The 15,045-nt window shown below is 39.2% G+C and overlaps 6 protein-coding genes across 6 annotated transcripts in view; all 6 read right to left on the bottom strand.

Moving 5' to 3' along the window:
• The window catches only part of LOC130219134 (uncharacterized), a 29,052-nt gene extending 22,495 nt beyond the window's left edge, over positions 1 to 6,557 (bottom strand). The window contains exons 1-2 of the mRNA XM_056451417.1: positions 6,255 to 6,557; positions 2,147 to 2,526 (exon numbers count right to left, since the gene is read on the bottom strand). Coding sequence (XP_056307392.1) covers positions 2,147 to 2,526; positions 6,255 to 6,547 — 673 coding nt within the window. The 5' untranslated portion in view covers positions 6,548 to 6,557. The remainder of the gene's footprint in view (positions 1 to 2,146; positions 2,527 to 6,254) is intronic.
• Positions 3,288 to 3,776, bottom strand: LOC130219124 (histone H2A-like). Its single transcript, XM_056451410.1, has one exon. The coding sequence runs from the start codon at positions 3,694 to 3,696 to the stop codon at positions 3,310 to 3,312; it is 387 nt and encodes a 128-aa protein (XP_056307385.1). The 5' UTR covers positions 3,697 to 3,776; the 3' UTR covers positions 3,288 to 3,309.
• Positions 4,577 to 5,038, bottom strand: LOC130219129 (histone H2B 1/2-like). Its single transcript, XM_056451415.1, has one exon. The coding sequence runs from the start codon at positions 4,999 to 5,001 to the stop codon at positions 4,627 to 4,629; it is 375 nt and encodes a 124-aa protein (XP_056307390.1). The 5' UTR covers positions 5,002 to 5,038; the 3' UTR covers positions 4,577 to 4,626.
• Positions 6,558 to 10,940: 4,383 nt separating the features above from the next.
• On the bottom strand, positions 10,941 to 11,445 carry LOC130219123 (histone H2A-like). Its single transcript, XM_056451409.1, has one exon. It carries the CDS (start codon positions 11,435 to 11,437, stop codon positions 11,051 to 11,053), a length of 387 nt encoding a protein of 128 aa, XP_056307384.1. The 5' UTR covers positions 11,438 to 11,445; the 3' UTR covers positions 10,941 to 11,050.
• A 731-nt stretch (positions 11,446 to 12,176) lies between these two features.
• Positions 12,177 to 12,855, bottom strand: LOC130219118 (histone H1-like). Its single transcript, XM_056451404.1, has one exon. The coding sequence runs from the start codon at positions 12,818 to 12,820 to the stop codon at positions 12,221 to 12,223; it is 600 nt and encodes a 199-aa protein (XP_056307379.1). The 5' UTR covers positions 12,821 to 12,855; the 3' UTR covers positions 12,177 to 12,220.
• A 1,781-nt stretch (positions 12,856 to 14,636) lies between these two features.
• Positions 14,637 to 15,045, bottom strand: LOC130219128 (histone H2B 1/2). Its single transcript, XM_056451414.1, has one exon. It carries the CDS (start codon positions 15,033 to 15,035, stop codon positions 14,661 to 14,663), a length of 375 nt encoding a protein of 124 aa, XP_056307389.1. The 5' UTR covers positions 15,036 to 15,045; the 3' UTR covers positions 14,637 to 14,660.

Genomic DNA, 15,045 nt, shown 5'->3' with positions numbered 1-15,045 from the left:
AGGTATTCAAAAGTATTTACATTTATCATATTACAACTAGTCCCGTTCCAATAGGGGATCGAACCAGAAATTCCTGCATGGATGCTTTCGGGTTGCACTCACCAGCTGGCCTCTGTTAAACAGTATACTACGATATGCAGTGGTTTTCTTTAAAGATAGTTGTAAAACAAATACGCTAATACACTTTAGTGTGCTTCAAAACCTTTTTACTATGAATTACTATTGTATTTTAGTTTAATTACTGGTGTGTGGAACCGGTGCAGTGCTTTGAAACATTAGAAATGTATGTAATCGACGCCTAATCTCTCTCTATACCCTTTACTACATGGGGTGTTTAAACCTTTGAATCAAAATTCGAAGCAGTCACGTGGGTATTGGCGAAAATGAAACTTAGGACGTCACTGATCACGTGATGATGGCAAAACGCACATCGTCACATCACTACCATTTCAATTATAAACTCTTTTCTCTTGTTTTTGTTTAGGGAGTTACTGTACATTCATGTTGTTCATTTAATTTTACTTTGTCAGTTTAGACAGTTTTACACCCTAACTGAAGTGCACATATCTTTATTTAGGCCTTTCCCCCTCCTAAAACCCTTTTTGCTTCACAGTTTTGTTTTATCACTGTACATTTTTGTTATTAATATGTTTAAATGAGATTGAAGTGATTGTCGTGAAGGCAGGGGACTAATACACACACCCCAATCAAATCACTCCTAGACACATACTCTCAGGGAAGCATACCCACTATGGTTCAGTCCAAAGTAGTGCATCTTGTCAACACTGACATGCGTCTATTTTTGTCTGCGCCTTTTTGCCATTGTTCTGCTCCCTCAGTTTTTTTTCATTGTTCTGGTCACCTGAGCGTTTATGTGGTGGCATAAATTTAACACAATGCTCTCTGGGAAGAAGAGTTAGAAATATCAGTCTTTGGAGTCTTGTCGCTCCAGGACACAGTCTTGGCTCTCTTTGCAGTTCGCCTTCATTCTCACATCTGTAAAACAATTAGAACAGCATCAGCATGCTGACAACTCAACACAACATGCACAACTAGTTTCTAACAGCAATATATTATGCTAAAACTATTTATAAATGAATGTCATTGAGCACTTACTCCCTCAGTTTTTCCACAGCACTGAACACTGGACGATACCTGTAAGCTTCCCCTGTTTGAGGTGCAAATGAAGGCCCCGTGTTGCTAGAAAGGCAAAAGAAAAACCTTTTGAGCTCAGATCAACAAAGGTGGAAAAGTAGAGCATCCATTAAGACAATTAATAGCCATTCAGACGAGGGCTTGATTTGTCTACAGATTGCCATTAATTGCGGTGTAAATGTGCAATAAGAAATACTTTACTGCTACTCATAGATTAATTGAGACTTATGTCTTATTGAGGGGTGTTAATATAGTTTTTTTACACAAACATTAATTATAGTTGTATTCTAGTACACTGTACTCTTTGGAGCATCGATAACTTTTGTATAAGAAGTTTTACTGTTTACAAATATTATGAATAGTGGTGTTTAAAGCATGTGTTTGTTTGTTGCAATAACTATTGGTTTTATATAATACAAATAAAAAGGACCGAACAATGCGAAACATATAAAGGTGTTATAGCGGCTCCTGAAAATTCTTCTGATTAAAAGCTTCAAAGTTTTAACCAAAAATACCTCTCCATCACCTGTAGGTGTCTCTATTATCCTATTTAAAGTACAATAAATTCCCAGTAGCATTTATAACATATGAAATTATTTTAAACCCAAATATCCTGCCACAAAAACAAAACACTTAAAAACAAAATTTACGTTGACAGGGGTGTAGAAAATGCTTCTTAAAGCCATTTATTAAGTATTTTTTATTATCTAAACTATTTGGAAGGTTGACATTGCATTATTTGCACACCCTCAGTGGGTACTGCAGCGTCAAGTCTGACGAAACTCTTTTGTTAGAAAAAAAAAAAAAGAAAAATAAACCTTGTGAAAAGACTAAAACCTTAAACTAATAGAAATTACACTTCTCTGATACACTGAGGTGGCTCTGAAAAGAGCCTTTGGGTTTAAATTAAGATAACAGTGAAATTAAGCGCGTTCTCCGCGGATACGGCGGGCCAGCTGGATGTCCTTGGGCATGATGGTGACCCTCTTGGCGTGGATGGCGCACAGGTTGGTGTCCTCGAACAGACCGACCAGATAAGCCTCGCTGGACTCCTGAAGAGCCATGACAGCGGAGCTCTGGAAGCGCAGATCCGTCTTGAAGTCTTGAGCGATTTCTCGGACCAGACGCTGGAAGGGCAGTTTGCGGATCAGCAGCTCAGTGGACTTCTGGTATCTGCGGATCTCTCGCAGAGCCACAGTACCTGGTCTGTAGCGATGAGGCTTCTTGACACCACCGGTGGCGGGAGCGCTCTTACGAGCAGCTTTAGTGGCGAGCTGCTTCCTCGGGGCTTTGCCTCCGGTAGATTTACGGGCGGTCTGCTTGGTTCTTGCCATTTTCACAAATAAGCTGCTGTAACACAGAAAAGCGTGGCTATTTAAACTGTGCTGCTGTTACGTTCACTGGGCGGGGCGTCATTAGAGTAATTTGATTGGCTGTTCTGTAGCAGCGTGATCTGAGGTGGCCGCTACCAAAACAGACCCGCATTATATCCTGAGCATGGCCAGGTTTGTTTTCTAACCCAAAAAAATAAAATAAAAATCAGAAGCTCCAGATTTTGATTGACAGCCATACAGCCTGATTATAGTTTATTTCATCAGTAAGATAAGCTGTATTTGTGAGGCCGGTCGCTACTTCTTGGTGAAACGTTAAACATAAGAACATTACTGTAAAATGATGAAGTTTTCTTGATGTAAAACTTAAAAACCAGCAGCCTGATTGTTTTTTTTCTACTCTACAACTACAAACTAGATTACAAATCTGTTAGTGTTTCTAGCATAAAACAGTTTGGCAAATGAAAAGGTTTTCACCGCTACAATAAATATAATATCGGTCCCCTTTTAACTATGACATTGTATTGGGGTAAACTAGTGAGGGAAGCTTATTTGGCGCTACAGAGGTTTCATATTCAGCATCAGTTCAATTTGGGGATGCAGGGGGGCTGATTAATCAAATGCAACCATCAAGACCTTTTCATAAACACCGGGAACATGCAGCAAATATGTTTGATAGTTGCTATGTTTGATATATGACAGATAATTGCTACATAGTTTGATATGTTGCTATAATAAGCAAAATCAGATCGCTCTCTCAAAGATAAAGTGGGTGGCTCTGAAAAGAGCCTTTGGGTTTTAAAGTAAATCAAACTGCAGCAGTTTATTTGCCTTTGGTGGCCTTCTCGGTCTTCTTGGGGAGCAGAACAGCCTGGATGTTGGGCAGCACACCGCCCTGAGCGATGGTCACTCCACCCAGAAGCTTGTTCAGCTCCTCGTCGTTGCGCACCGCCAGCTGCAGGTGACGGGGGATGATACGGGTCTTCTTGTTGTCCCGAGCGGCGTTTCCAGCCAACTCCAAGATCTCAGCGGTCAGATACTCGAGCACAGCGGCCAAGTACACCGGAGCACCGGCACCGACACGCTGAGCATAGTTACCCTTACGGAGCAGTCTGTGAACACGGCCAACAGGAAACTGAAGACCAGCCCTGGAAGAACGAGACTTAGCCTTTGCTCTGGCCTTGCCGCCGGTTTTACCTCTTCCGCTCATCTTATCGTTGATATCACGTCCTCGTCTCAAAAGGAGATAGATGCGTGTTAGCGGAGCAGCTCTTTTTTAAAGGAGAGTGCTCGCCGTCTATTGGCCAGAGCCTGTGACCGTTTTAAACCAATCACTGCACTTCCCTCCAAATTCCATGTCATCTCATTGTTCTCTTTGTGTGAAGTTTGAATCATATTGACAGAATCTTTGTCAAAACATTCTGAAAATGTGTTTAGGATATCAGGAATTCACAATTAGCTGGTTCAAATTTAGCAAAAAAACTAAATTTGCTTTATTAAGAGTAGTGAAATATAATAGAATAGACATCTATAGAAAATACGCACCTCAACAAAACCAGCTGAAAAATCGTAATTTCGAATAAATCACGAGTTTTATAGTACAGAGCAAATCATTAGTTTGATATAAACTTGCATTTTAAATGCAATAAATAAAACATTTATTGGAACATTTAGTCATGGTTGGACACCTGAATAGGTTAAAGGTCAAAACTAACTATTAGAATGGCTACAGTATAAGTTCCAGATCATATTTTGTCGAATTAAATTAACTACCTATGCCTAATATTAAAATTGATCATACCATCTCAAATTTCTATCATATGCCTTAAACATGTAAACAGTAGAACACCATTTGTGCACAAACTTTAGCACACAATTAGTTAGTGAAATGTGTTGTATAGAAATCAATTTTTTGTATACTTGCATATTTTTAGTTTGCACTTATGTTTACATCCTGCTAACGCTAATGTTGCACAAGATGGTCACAAAACAGAATCCTGTTTTAATTATATACAACTTCCACTAGCCACCTTACAGATTAACGTTATAAACTACATATCAATGCAAAGAAAACTCTTTAGTAGATCGAATGGGTGGCTCTTAAAAGAGCCTTTGGGGTAGCTAAAGAAACTTCAGCGCTTTACTTGGAGCTGGTGTACTTGGTGACAGCCTTTGTGCCCTCAGACACGGCGTGTTTGGCCAGCTCTCCGGGCAGCAGCAGACGCACGGCGGTCTGGATCTCTCTGGAAGTGATGGTGGAGCGCTTGTTGTAGTGAGCGAGACGAGACGCCTCACCGGCGATGCGCTCGAAGATGTCGTTGACGAACGAATTCATGATGCCCATCGCCTTGGAGGAGATCCCGGTATCAGGATGGACCTGCTTCAGCACTTTGTACACGTAGATAGCATAGCTCTCCTTCCTGGTCCTTCTGCGTTTCTTACCGCTTTTACCGGCGGTCTTGGTGACCGCTTTCTTGGAGCCCTTCTTGGGAGCAGTCTTTGCTGGTTCAGGCATGTTGAAGATTTCAGAGTGTGAAACCGAATAAAGTTTGTCTGCTGTACTGCGTATTTATTGAAAGCTCGTCCCAAGCGGATGACTCTATTATCTTTCAATTGGGTGAGTTCGCTCAACAAATGAAGATCTCATTGGTCAGAATTGGGCGGCTAGATAAACATCCCGCCAATCGCAGGCTTGTAAATTTGAATCTTTAACTCCCAGCCTTCTCCTTCACTGCATGACTTCCCCGTTGTAATACAAAAAGCTTTTTTTTTGCGAACAGCTCGAGATGAATTATCGTTTTTATTATCGTCTTAAAATGGTAATGGAATTATTACAAATGTAGAATGACCAGAGATGAAGAACTATCTCAAAGGAATGTTAGAAATGCACTAACATACAGAGCAGAAAAGCAAAGAACAGAATAAAACTGACGCAATTCATTTACATTAGGGATATTTCATTTATAGCCTTAAAAGTATATTTAATTCGTTAGCATTGGGGGTTTTCATTATTGAATATATGATTATGAGTTATTTACTGAGTCCATTTTAATTGAATCCTAACATTTACTGTATTTTGGAGTGTCATCTGGCTGTAATATTTCATAATCTGATGATCTTGTACTTGTTCATTTATATATTATTTAAATCGTTTAAAGCACTTGTGACGCTCTAAATGATTTGTCACATGTGTATGTGTATATATAATTTTTTATTATATATAATAATTATTGTATACAATAAATCTTATTGTACATTTAGTGATGCATTTATTTGAATTAGTTTGAGTGGAGAATATGAGTGGGACGGATTGTTGTTTGGGGTTGCCAGGGTAGCCATAAAACGCTGAACTGTCATTACTTGAGTGACTCGACTATGAAGAGCAACAAAGCTATGACAGTCTCATATTTCCATCTTTCACAAATTTAAACTGCAGCACCACCAACTCAACACCACCCTTTAGTACATCTTAATAATTACTTAATCTGTATTTGAAATTATAGAAAAATACTAGAAGTCACTCAGAACCCGTTTAGTCTGCTCTGAAGTGCAGTGCAATGCCCGCCGTACTATAGTAAAACAAGGTCAAATTTGGAACAAATCAAGCCTTTCGAGAACCTTTAAAGATAATGAACCCTTAATTTAGTTTTATATCAGCAAAACTCCGGAAACGTTCGAAATGTGCTCTTTATGAAAGTGTGGGTGGCTCTTAGAAGAGCCGTTGGGTTTTCAGAGAGGAGCGCAGACGTTTAACCGCCGAAGCCGTACAGAGTGCGTCCCTGTCTCTTCAGCGCGTACACAACATCCATGGCGGTCACGGTCTTTCTCTTGGCGTGCTCGGTGTAAGTAACAGCATCACGGATGACGTTCTCCAGAAACACCTTCAACACTCCGCGAGTCTCCTCGTAGATCAGACCGGAGATACGCTTTACACCGCCACGGCGAGCGAGACGACGGATAGCGGGTTTGGTGATTCCCTGGATGTTATCACGCAGAACCTTACGGTGACGCTTAGCGCCTCCTTTTCCGAGTCCTTTACCGCCTTTACCTCTTCCAGACATGTTTGATTTCGAGATTGACTCAACAAGTAAATTCTAAGGTCTGCGAATGACACTTTACAATCACTTACAGGACCTAGTTGAAGCACTAAAAGGCGGAGCTACGCGGTTTCAATACACGTCACGTTGCTACCCTTTTCCGACCCCGCCCCTAAACTCAACCTTCACTTGACAAATGACAGAATCTGTACAGCAGCAGTTTATATTGACCATTTCCAATACAGCAATAAAAACACAATTAGAAATCACGCTTCAGTATTTACACCAGGGATTATTGGATTGCACTTTAAGTGAGTGGAAGATCAGTTTATAGAAAGGGCTATGGTCTTTTTGAATCATACTACAGTACAGTGCAGTATGCATGATGTTATATATATAGTTGTTGTTTTTTTACAATTCTTTGTTATCTTGTCTGAAATTCTGCAACTTTGGCATATTGTCCTTAACTCTACAACAGAAGAAAACACAATGGTGTTCAAATAAATATCAGGGCTTTAATGCACGTGAATAAAATGCAAATGTTTTCAAACTTTTATTTACATATTTCAAACATGGAAACACTGCATTGCAGTCTAATTATTACAGTAAGAAATTCTATGAATTATTGTTATTATTATTTTTTTCAGAAGGCAAGTGTAGCCAAAAATGTGTCCGGCAGGGCACCTATCGCATTAAACACATGCCCAGAGTAATAATTTAAATATTTGTTCTTATTTTCTATAGTTATAATTTATATATCTACAAATTTCTCTTATTATATTCCATAATTTAGATTATAAGTATTTTAGTTTAAGGACACCGGCAGATCTATAAGCAGTGACTGTTTATTTGACAAATACATTTTAATTTTATTATAAATGGTGATTTGTTACACAGTGGTAACCCCTTATAAAATAGTGCACCCCTTTGAAATATGAACCCTTTTATAATAAACTCTTTATGCAAATCTTTCCTGCTGATTGGCTTTCAGAATTATTTGTCATGTCTCCCATCCTGAAAAGAGAAAAACTCATAAATAATTAGTTTCAAAGGTGTTAGGAATTTTACTGATTTGTATAAAATATATTTTCCTTGTTTGATTTTTAATCATCCTGTTTATCTCAACATGTAAATAGATTAGTCCTCCCTTTTTTACTCTGAAGGAGTTGAACAGATCATTTGTTTGGTGAATATTTTACTGAATCTGGCATAAATCATATACAGAGTGTAGGGTACATGTGACCATTATGCTTATTTCACAAGTCTTGCTCTGACACTTGATCACGACACGAGAGTCCATCTAATTCAATGTATCTTCGTTTTATTTTCACATCAGATATCCACACGTGCCAAAATCCACTCACATACAACTTGTTTGTTCCAGCCTAATGAACAATGACTCCAATATTTCACTTCTACGGTCAAAAGCTTGTGCTCTCCAACTTCTGCACATCGCACTAAAAACTCTCGTGTGTCACACAAACAGTGGGAACTATATGAAGCATACTACACATGCGCAGTAGAAAGTAACTCAAAGTATGACATGCAAATAGCAAGAACAGTATATAAAAACAGTATATATATATATATATATATATATATATATATATATATATATATATTTATATATAAAAATTACCTAGAACAATAAACTATTAAATATGGCTCCTACACAGAGCTTATATATGTATTTACATATGATGTTGATATGTGAAATAAAAACATAGAGGCACAGTAAAATCAGATATAATTTAATAAGCATATAAACAGCTCTTTATTGGAGATTTATTGATTCACAGACATTTGATGTGACTTGAACAGCTGTCTTTATGTGCAGGCTTCTGTGTTAAAGAATAATTATTTGAAGTTATTCATAAGAAAGACTTTCTCTGTATTAAGTTAGCTGGCAGCAGATTATTTATTGTACCATTTTGATAAGATGTCAGCGAGAACAAAATTCAACCTTGAGTTCAATGTATATTGTTGTGTGTGTGTGTGTGTGTGTGTGTGTGTGTTCTTCATTGACAAGAAAAGCTGAATTTCACCTCTCCTGACCACAGAAATAGCCTGATCTCTGACATTTTCATTCAGATAAACACTGGAGATTTTGTCCAGATTTAGTTCAGTTGTATGCAGACGTGTAGATTTTCTAGGTTGATCTATATTTTAACTAGTCAGGTAAAAACACCTTCACGTATGATGCAGTTAGTGTCGCATGTTAGTGTGCAATTGCTGTGAAGATTGTACGTGGAGTGGCCTACAAACTCTGTGTATAAATTATATAAATAGATCCAACTGTGAGAAACATACTGTACCATAGCATTTGCAGATTACTGAAGGTTGAATTCAGTACATGGGGTTACTCTGTTGGTTACTACTAATAGAAAATAATTTTACTCTCACCATTTCTCTCTTTAAATGTATCCAATCCTGTAAAAATGGTAGGTTATGGGGGTTTCTTGCTGATAGCTGAACTTCCATCAAGCATCTTCTGAGTTTAACTGTACTTACAGGTCATTTTAAATCGTCAGTGATCGCTCTAGAGATGATCATTAGTGGGATCTTGCTCTGGATATTCCGTGTTCTGTTTTAAGTTTTTGTTACCTATTTAACGCATTTAAGATAAAGAAAAATGTAATTTGCTTTAACTTCTTTTAAGGTTCCTCTAATATAGTCAGTATAATAATCGAACTACAATTTTGGCAAGGTTTATTTCAACTAATGTATGTCAATTATATTCAAACATTTAAAAAGCCCCCTACTCTTAACTAGTTTTTTTATTCCACTTTTCACACAATATTTACTACTGCTAAGCAGTGGTGAAAAGTTAATAAATTTTGCCTTTAATATAAGTGAAGTCTTTTGTAATCTGGCAACACTATCTGTAAATCTGTACTTTATCACGGTCCTGTATAGTAAATTACAACCTGATAGCAAAATAACCTAAAAATATAATAAACCTGGTCATTCATACATCTAAAGCATGAAATTGTTAGAAATTACTCTTTTCTGATGCACTGAGGTGGCTCTGAAAAGAGCCTTTGGGTTTAAATTAGGTTAACAGTGAAATTAAGCGCGTTCTCCGCGGATACGGCGGGCCAGCTGGATGTCCTTGGGCATGATGGTGACCCTCTTGGCGTGGATGGCGCACAGGTTGGTGTCCTCGAACAGACCGACCAGATAAGCCTCGCTAGACTCCTGAAGAGCCATGACAGCGGAGCTCTGGAAGCGCAGATCCGTCTTGAAGTCTTGAGCGATTTCTCGGACCAGACGCTGGAAGGGCAGTTTGCGGATCAGCAGCTCAGTGGACTTCTGGTAGCGGCGGATCTCTCGGAGAGCCACGGTTCCGGGCCTGTAACGGTGAGGTTTCTTGACGCCGCCGGTAGCGGGAGCGCTCTTGCGGGCAGCTTTAGTGGCGAGCTGCTTCCTTGGGGCTTTGCCTCCAGTGGATTTACGGGCGGTCTGCTTGGTTCTTGCCATTATCTCTAACTCCTATCGCTTTCTTTGCGAATATAGTAAATGTTGCTGATTCTGTAGCTGCTATATATACACTGTTCTGCTTTATTCTCTGTGGGCGGAGCGTTAGCAAAGTCGTTTGATTGGCTACAGAGAGAGCACTTCTCAACAAGATCTCACCAATGGCTGTACGTTTCTGGATTTTGAATCAGAAATGGCGGCAGCCCGCGTCTTTCCCTCTCCTATTTCACAATGAACTCAACCTTCGTGTAAAAGGCTGATCTATCAGAAACCAGAGTACATCAAAGTACACATTTTTACTGAAATGTAATATTTAGGGGCTTAAATCATAAGTTGTGTAAGACATCTGTAAGCCAATATGGTGTTTATTTGCAGACCTTCAAGTAAACAGGAAATGTTTGTCTCTTCCCAGTGCTGAATGTTAATATAAACTGCTCTGTAGAGGTTAAAATCAGAACCATCAGGGTATTTTAATTATAATGTAATCTGAAATGTAGTATAAACATCACTGTTTTAACCCTTGTGTGCTGTTGGGGAGGTTTTCATCCACGCTGGTGTGAAATGGAGTCTTGATTTGGTCAACAGATTTTGTGACAACAGATTTCAACATATTTTAATATGCTTTGGAAATTTTCAAATCAAACTGGCTGTTATGGCCTCATTTGCTTTCATTATAACAATTTGTTAATGCAAATCCATGACAAGACATAATCATGCATTCTTGGTTGCTGATGGTTTTCCCTGGGGAGAAGTAACATGTTATTTTCACTAATGATTATCAGTTTCAGTGCAAAAAAAAAAATTCTTCTAAAAAGAAAATTAGTGGTGTAATATACAGCAACTAATTTAAGACAACCGATTCAAATGTAAAAGGGTTGAGGAAAACGGTAGATTTAAAAAAAAAACGCTTATGACTTTCTGGACAATTGGCGTATTTATCTTTACATGTTATAAATGCGTCATTACTGCAACTACTCTTTCAATGAGAAAAGTTGGTGGCTCTGAAAAGAGCCGTTGGGTTTAATAGCCTAGTTAATGAGCTGTAACTGTTTATTTGCCTTTGGCGGCTTTCTCGGTCTTCTTGGGGAGCAGAACAGCCTGAATGTTGGGCAGCACACCGCCCTGAGCGATGGTCACTCCACCCAGAAGCTTGTTCAACTCCTCGTCGTTGCGCACCGCCAGCTGCAGGTGACGGGGGATGATACGGGTCTTCTTGTTGTCCCGAGCGGCGTTTCCAGCCAACTCCAAGATCTCAGCGGTCAGATACTCGAGCACAGCGGCCAAGTACACTGGAGCACCGGCACCGACACGCTGAGCATAGTTACCCTTGCGGAGCAGCCTGTGAACACGGCCAACAGGAAACTGAAGACCAGCCCTGGATGAGCGAGTCTTCGCCTTTGCTCTAGCCTTGCCGCCGGTTTTACCTCTTCCGCTCATGTTGAATATTTTCTTCAATCTTTCTTTTCAAGAGAGAAATATGCTCAACTGTTCTAGGCTGTCAGTATTTAAGAGAGCGTGCTCGCAGTCTATTGGTCAGAGTCTGTGAAGTGTTCAAACCAATCACTGCCCTTCCCTCCAAGTCCCAAACCCCTCCCCTCCTCTGCAGTTATCTTCGTGTGAGCTTGTTACAAGTATAATTGATCTATTCAGATGACGAGTTGAAGCACAGATCAAACATGCAGTCAACACTTTTTTTGGGTATTTTGACTTTTCCTAGTGTTTTTATTTCTCTGAAGTAAACGTCCAAAATGCATTTCCTTGCACTTAATCAAACTGCCTGTAGGTTTGAATTACAATGCATTAATAGTCTTCGTTTTAGCAGCATAAACACCAATCTTAATTATTTGCCATTTCTCTTTTCATTGTTTTAACTAATTGTATTAATTTTATTCAATTAAGTTTAATAACTATATTTTCAGCATTTCCAGAAGTATAAAGCTTTAAATATATATATATATATATATATATATATATATATATATCCAACACTCAGTTTAACTAAAGTTTTGTCATAATAATTATTAAGTAAGGTAGACAACCAATTTGACTTAATACACTTATATATATATAAATATATCATAAATATATGCTGGTCAAATGTTGGGGGAAAAGCACGACCGCTCTTAAAAATACTGGCGTGTTGTGGAAGTGTTGTTCTTTTGTAGTTAGTGGGTGGCTCTTAAAAGAGCCTTTTTGTTGAATTGGGGAACAGAATAAGATTTACTTCTTCTTGGCAGCGGCCTTCTTAGGCTTGGCCGCCTTCGGCTTCACCGTTTTGGGCTTTGCAACTTTCGCCTTTTTGGGGCTCTTGGTTGCTTTCTTGGCAGCCGCTGGTTTCTTCGCCTTCTTTGGGCTTTTTGTTGCTTTCTTAGCAGCTGCGGGCTTCTTGGCCTTCTTGGGGCTCTTTGTCGCCTTCTTCACGGCGGTCGGTTTCTTCACCTTCTTGGGCGACTTCTTAGCGGCGGGTTTCTTGGCTTTCACTGCAGTTTTCTTGGCCGCTGGCTTCTTCTTGGGCTCGGCTTGCTTCTTGTTCAGCTTGAATGAACCGGAGGCGCCTGTTCCTTTAGTCTGGACCAGAGTGCCGTTGAGCACCAGGGCCTTGACGGCGGTTTTGACGCGGGAATTGTTCTTCTCCACATCGTAGCCGCCGGCAGAGAGAGCTTTCTTCAGAGCTGCGAGGGACACGCCTTGTCTCTCCTTGGAAGCGGTCACAGTCTTGACTATGAGGTCTCGGACATTTGGGCCCGCTTTCTTGGGTTTGGATGCCGCTTTCTTCTTAGGAGCTTTTGCCGGTGGGGCAGCAGGAGCGGTTTCAGCCATGTTTCTCTGAGCGAATATAGTCAAACCTCGACGACAGTGTGAGATCTATGAAGTGGCGGCGCTGCTGAGCGGCTGTGAACTTAACCACCACATGAGGACCGTGTAGACTCAACATACTGATCATCCGGGTGTCTCTGCTAATATGTGCTTAAACCTTTTTACAGTGGATAGTTTAAACACTCACCCAATCTAGTTTAGCAGAAGATTTTCGCAGCATAAAATGTATGAGGGGCTAGGGTTTTCGTTTGAAATTGAGAATAAACATTCTGCAACCATCGATGCTTTCTCAGTTTAAACTTTTCTGTAGTCTATCGTTTAACGTTGACCCAATCAAGTTTAGCAGAAGATTTTTGCAGAAAAAAAAAGTATGAGGGCTCGGGTTTTCCTTTGGAATTTAACAAAATAGAAATGAATATGAGCCTACAACCATCGAATCAAATTCTTAACGAATTATAACTGCAAAAAATAGATATGGTTTTAGGCCAATTTGTAATCTCTTTAGTCTCCTACTCTTATGAAATAAAAGTAAAGAAAAGTAAAGAAGAAGATAAAGAAAAGTATAAAAGAAAGAAAATCACATGATTGATGAAAATACATACAAGTGCATAAACTAAATATAAAAAAAAAACAAATCAATTCATGTGTTTTATTTTGTCTGTGTAGCGCCCTCACCGCCAGGAAACGCGGAGCTGCTGCTGCTGCACGTCAGAGTCTGTGTATTGTCTTTTTAATGAATGCACTTAACAGTATACTTTCACAACATTGTAAAACATAACATATGTAAACATCTTCACAGATATTATATATTACATATACTACTTATCACAAATTTTGTACATACATATTTCATGCACATTACTGTTACACATTACTATAAAATCATTATATAATTCTTCATAAACTATTCACAATGTAATCATCATATAACACACACACATAGCCATATAACCGACAAACACATATTTTTCTTATATATATATATATACACACACACACACACACACACACACTGTAACCAACAATGAGACAAAATATTACTTTATGACTTTGCAATTACTTTATAACAATATTCCTTTTGTTAGTTGTAATGTTGATACATATATTATACGATGATCACTGTTGCTGTTAGAATTACGTTGCAGTGCGTATGGCACACATACAGTGAATACAAACTCATATATATTACTATCAAGTTAATTTAATAGATGACACGTTGCTTTCAAATCTCTAACGTATATTCATTCAAACATTTTGATAATTTCAACATTTCACACCTGATGAGGGACAATAATGTTATTAAAAACACAGGAAACACAGCCCCTGCCCCTCATTAGATATACAGTCCACATGCAGAAGTAGCCAATGGGAAAGATGTAAATCGTTGCATCGCATTCCATTAATTTACGATATTTATTTTCTCTTTTCTTTTTCATAAAACGAAAGTGTAGACTTAGACAAATAAACTTTTATTTTCAAATAAGTTGTAACCACTTTATCTGCAGATTAAGGGTTTAGATATACAGCTGTTTAACTATTCTTTTCGCTTTCAATATAACGCGCATAGTTTTAGGATTATTTCGCTCATTTGTAGGTGGGTTTGTATCACTGTATGGCAAAACACATGTATGGCTCTAAAATGGAAAACGTCTTCGTTTCTAAACTTCAACTACTTATAGCACGTTTTTGGTGTTTTAGCAGCTGAAAAGCTCAACTAAATACTCAAACAACAGCGCTTTAAATTGGAATCTGAACAGAAACGATAATATCAGAACACTCTTTAAATGAAAGCTTTGGTGGCTCTTAAAAGAGCCTTTGGGGTTGCTGAAGAGAATTCAGCGCTTTACTTGGAGCTGGTGTACTTGGTGACAGCCTTTGTGCCCTCAGACACGGCGTGTTTAGCCAGCTCACCGGGCAGCAGCAGACGCACAGCGGTCTGGATCTCTCTGGAAGTGATGGTGGAGCGCTTGTTGTAGTGAGCGAGACGAGACGCCTCACCGGCGATGCGCTCGAAGATGTCGTTGACGAACGAGTTCATGATGCCCATCGCCTTGGAAGAGATCCCGGTGTCAGGGTGGACCTGCTTCAGCACTTTGTACACGTAGATAGCATAGCTCTCCTTCCTGGTCCTCTTGCGCTTCTTTCCTCCTTTTCCGGCAGTCTTGGTGACCGCTTTTTTGGAACCCTTCTTGGGAGCAGCCTTTGCTGGTTCAGGCATGGTAATGATT

This window comes from Danio aesculapii, chromosome 25, assembly GCF_903798145.1.
Source record: "Danio aesculapii chromosome 25, fDanAes4.1, whole genome shotgun sequence".
In the NCBI taxonomy this organism is placed as follows: domain Eukaryota; kingdom Metazoa; phylum Chordata; class Actinopteri; order Cypriniformes; family Danionidae; genus Danio; species Danio aesculapii.
This window is presented reverse-complemented; position numbering and strand designations above follow the sequence as displayed.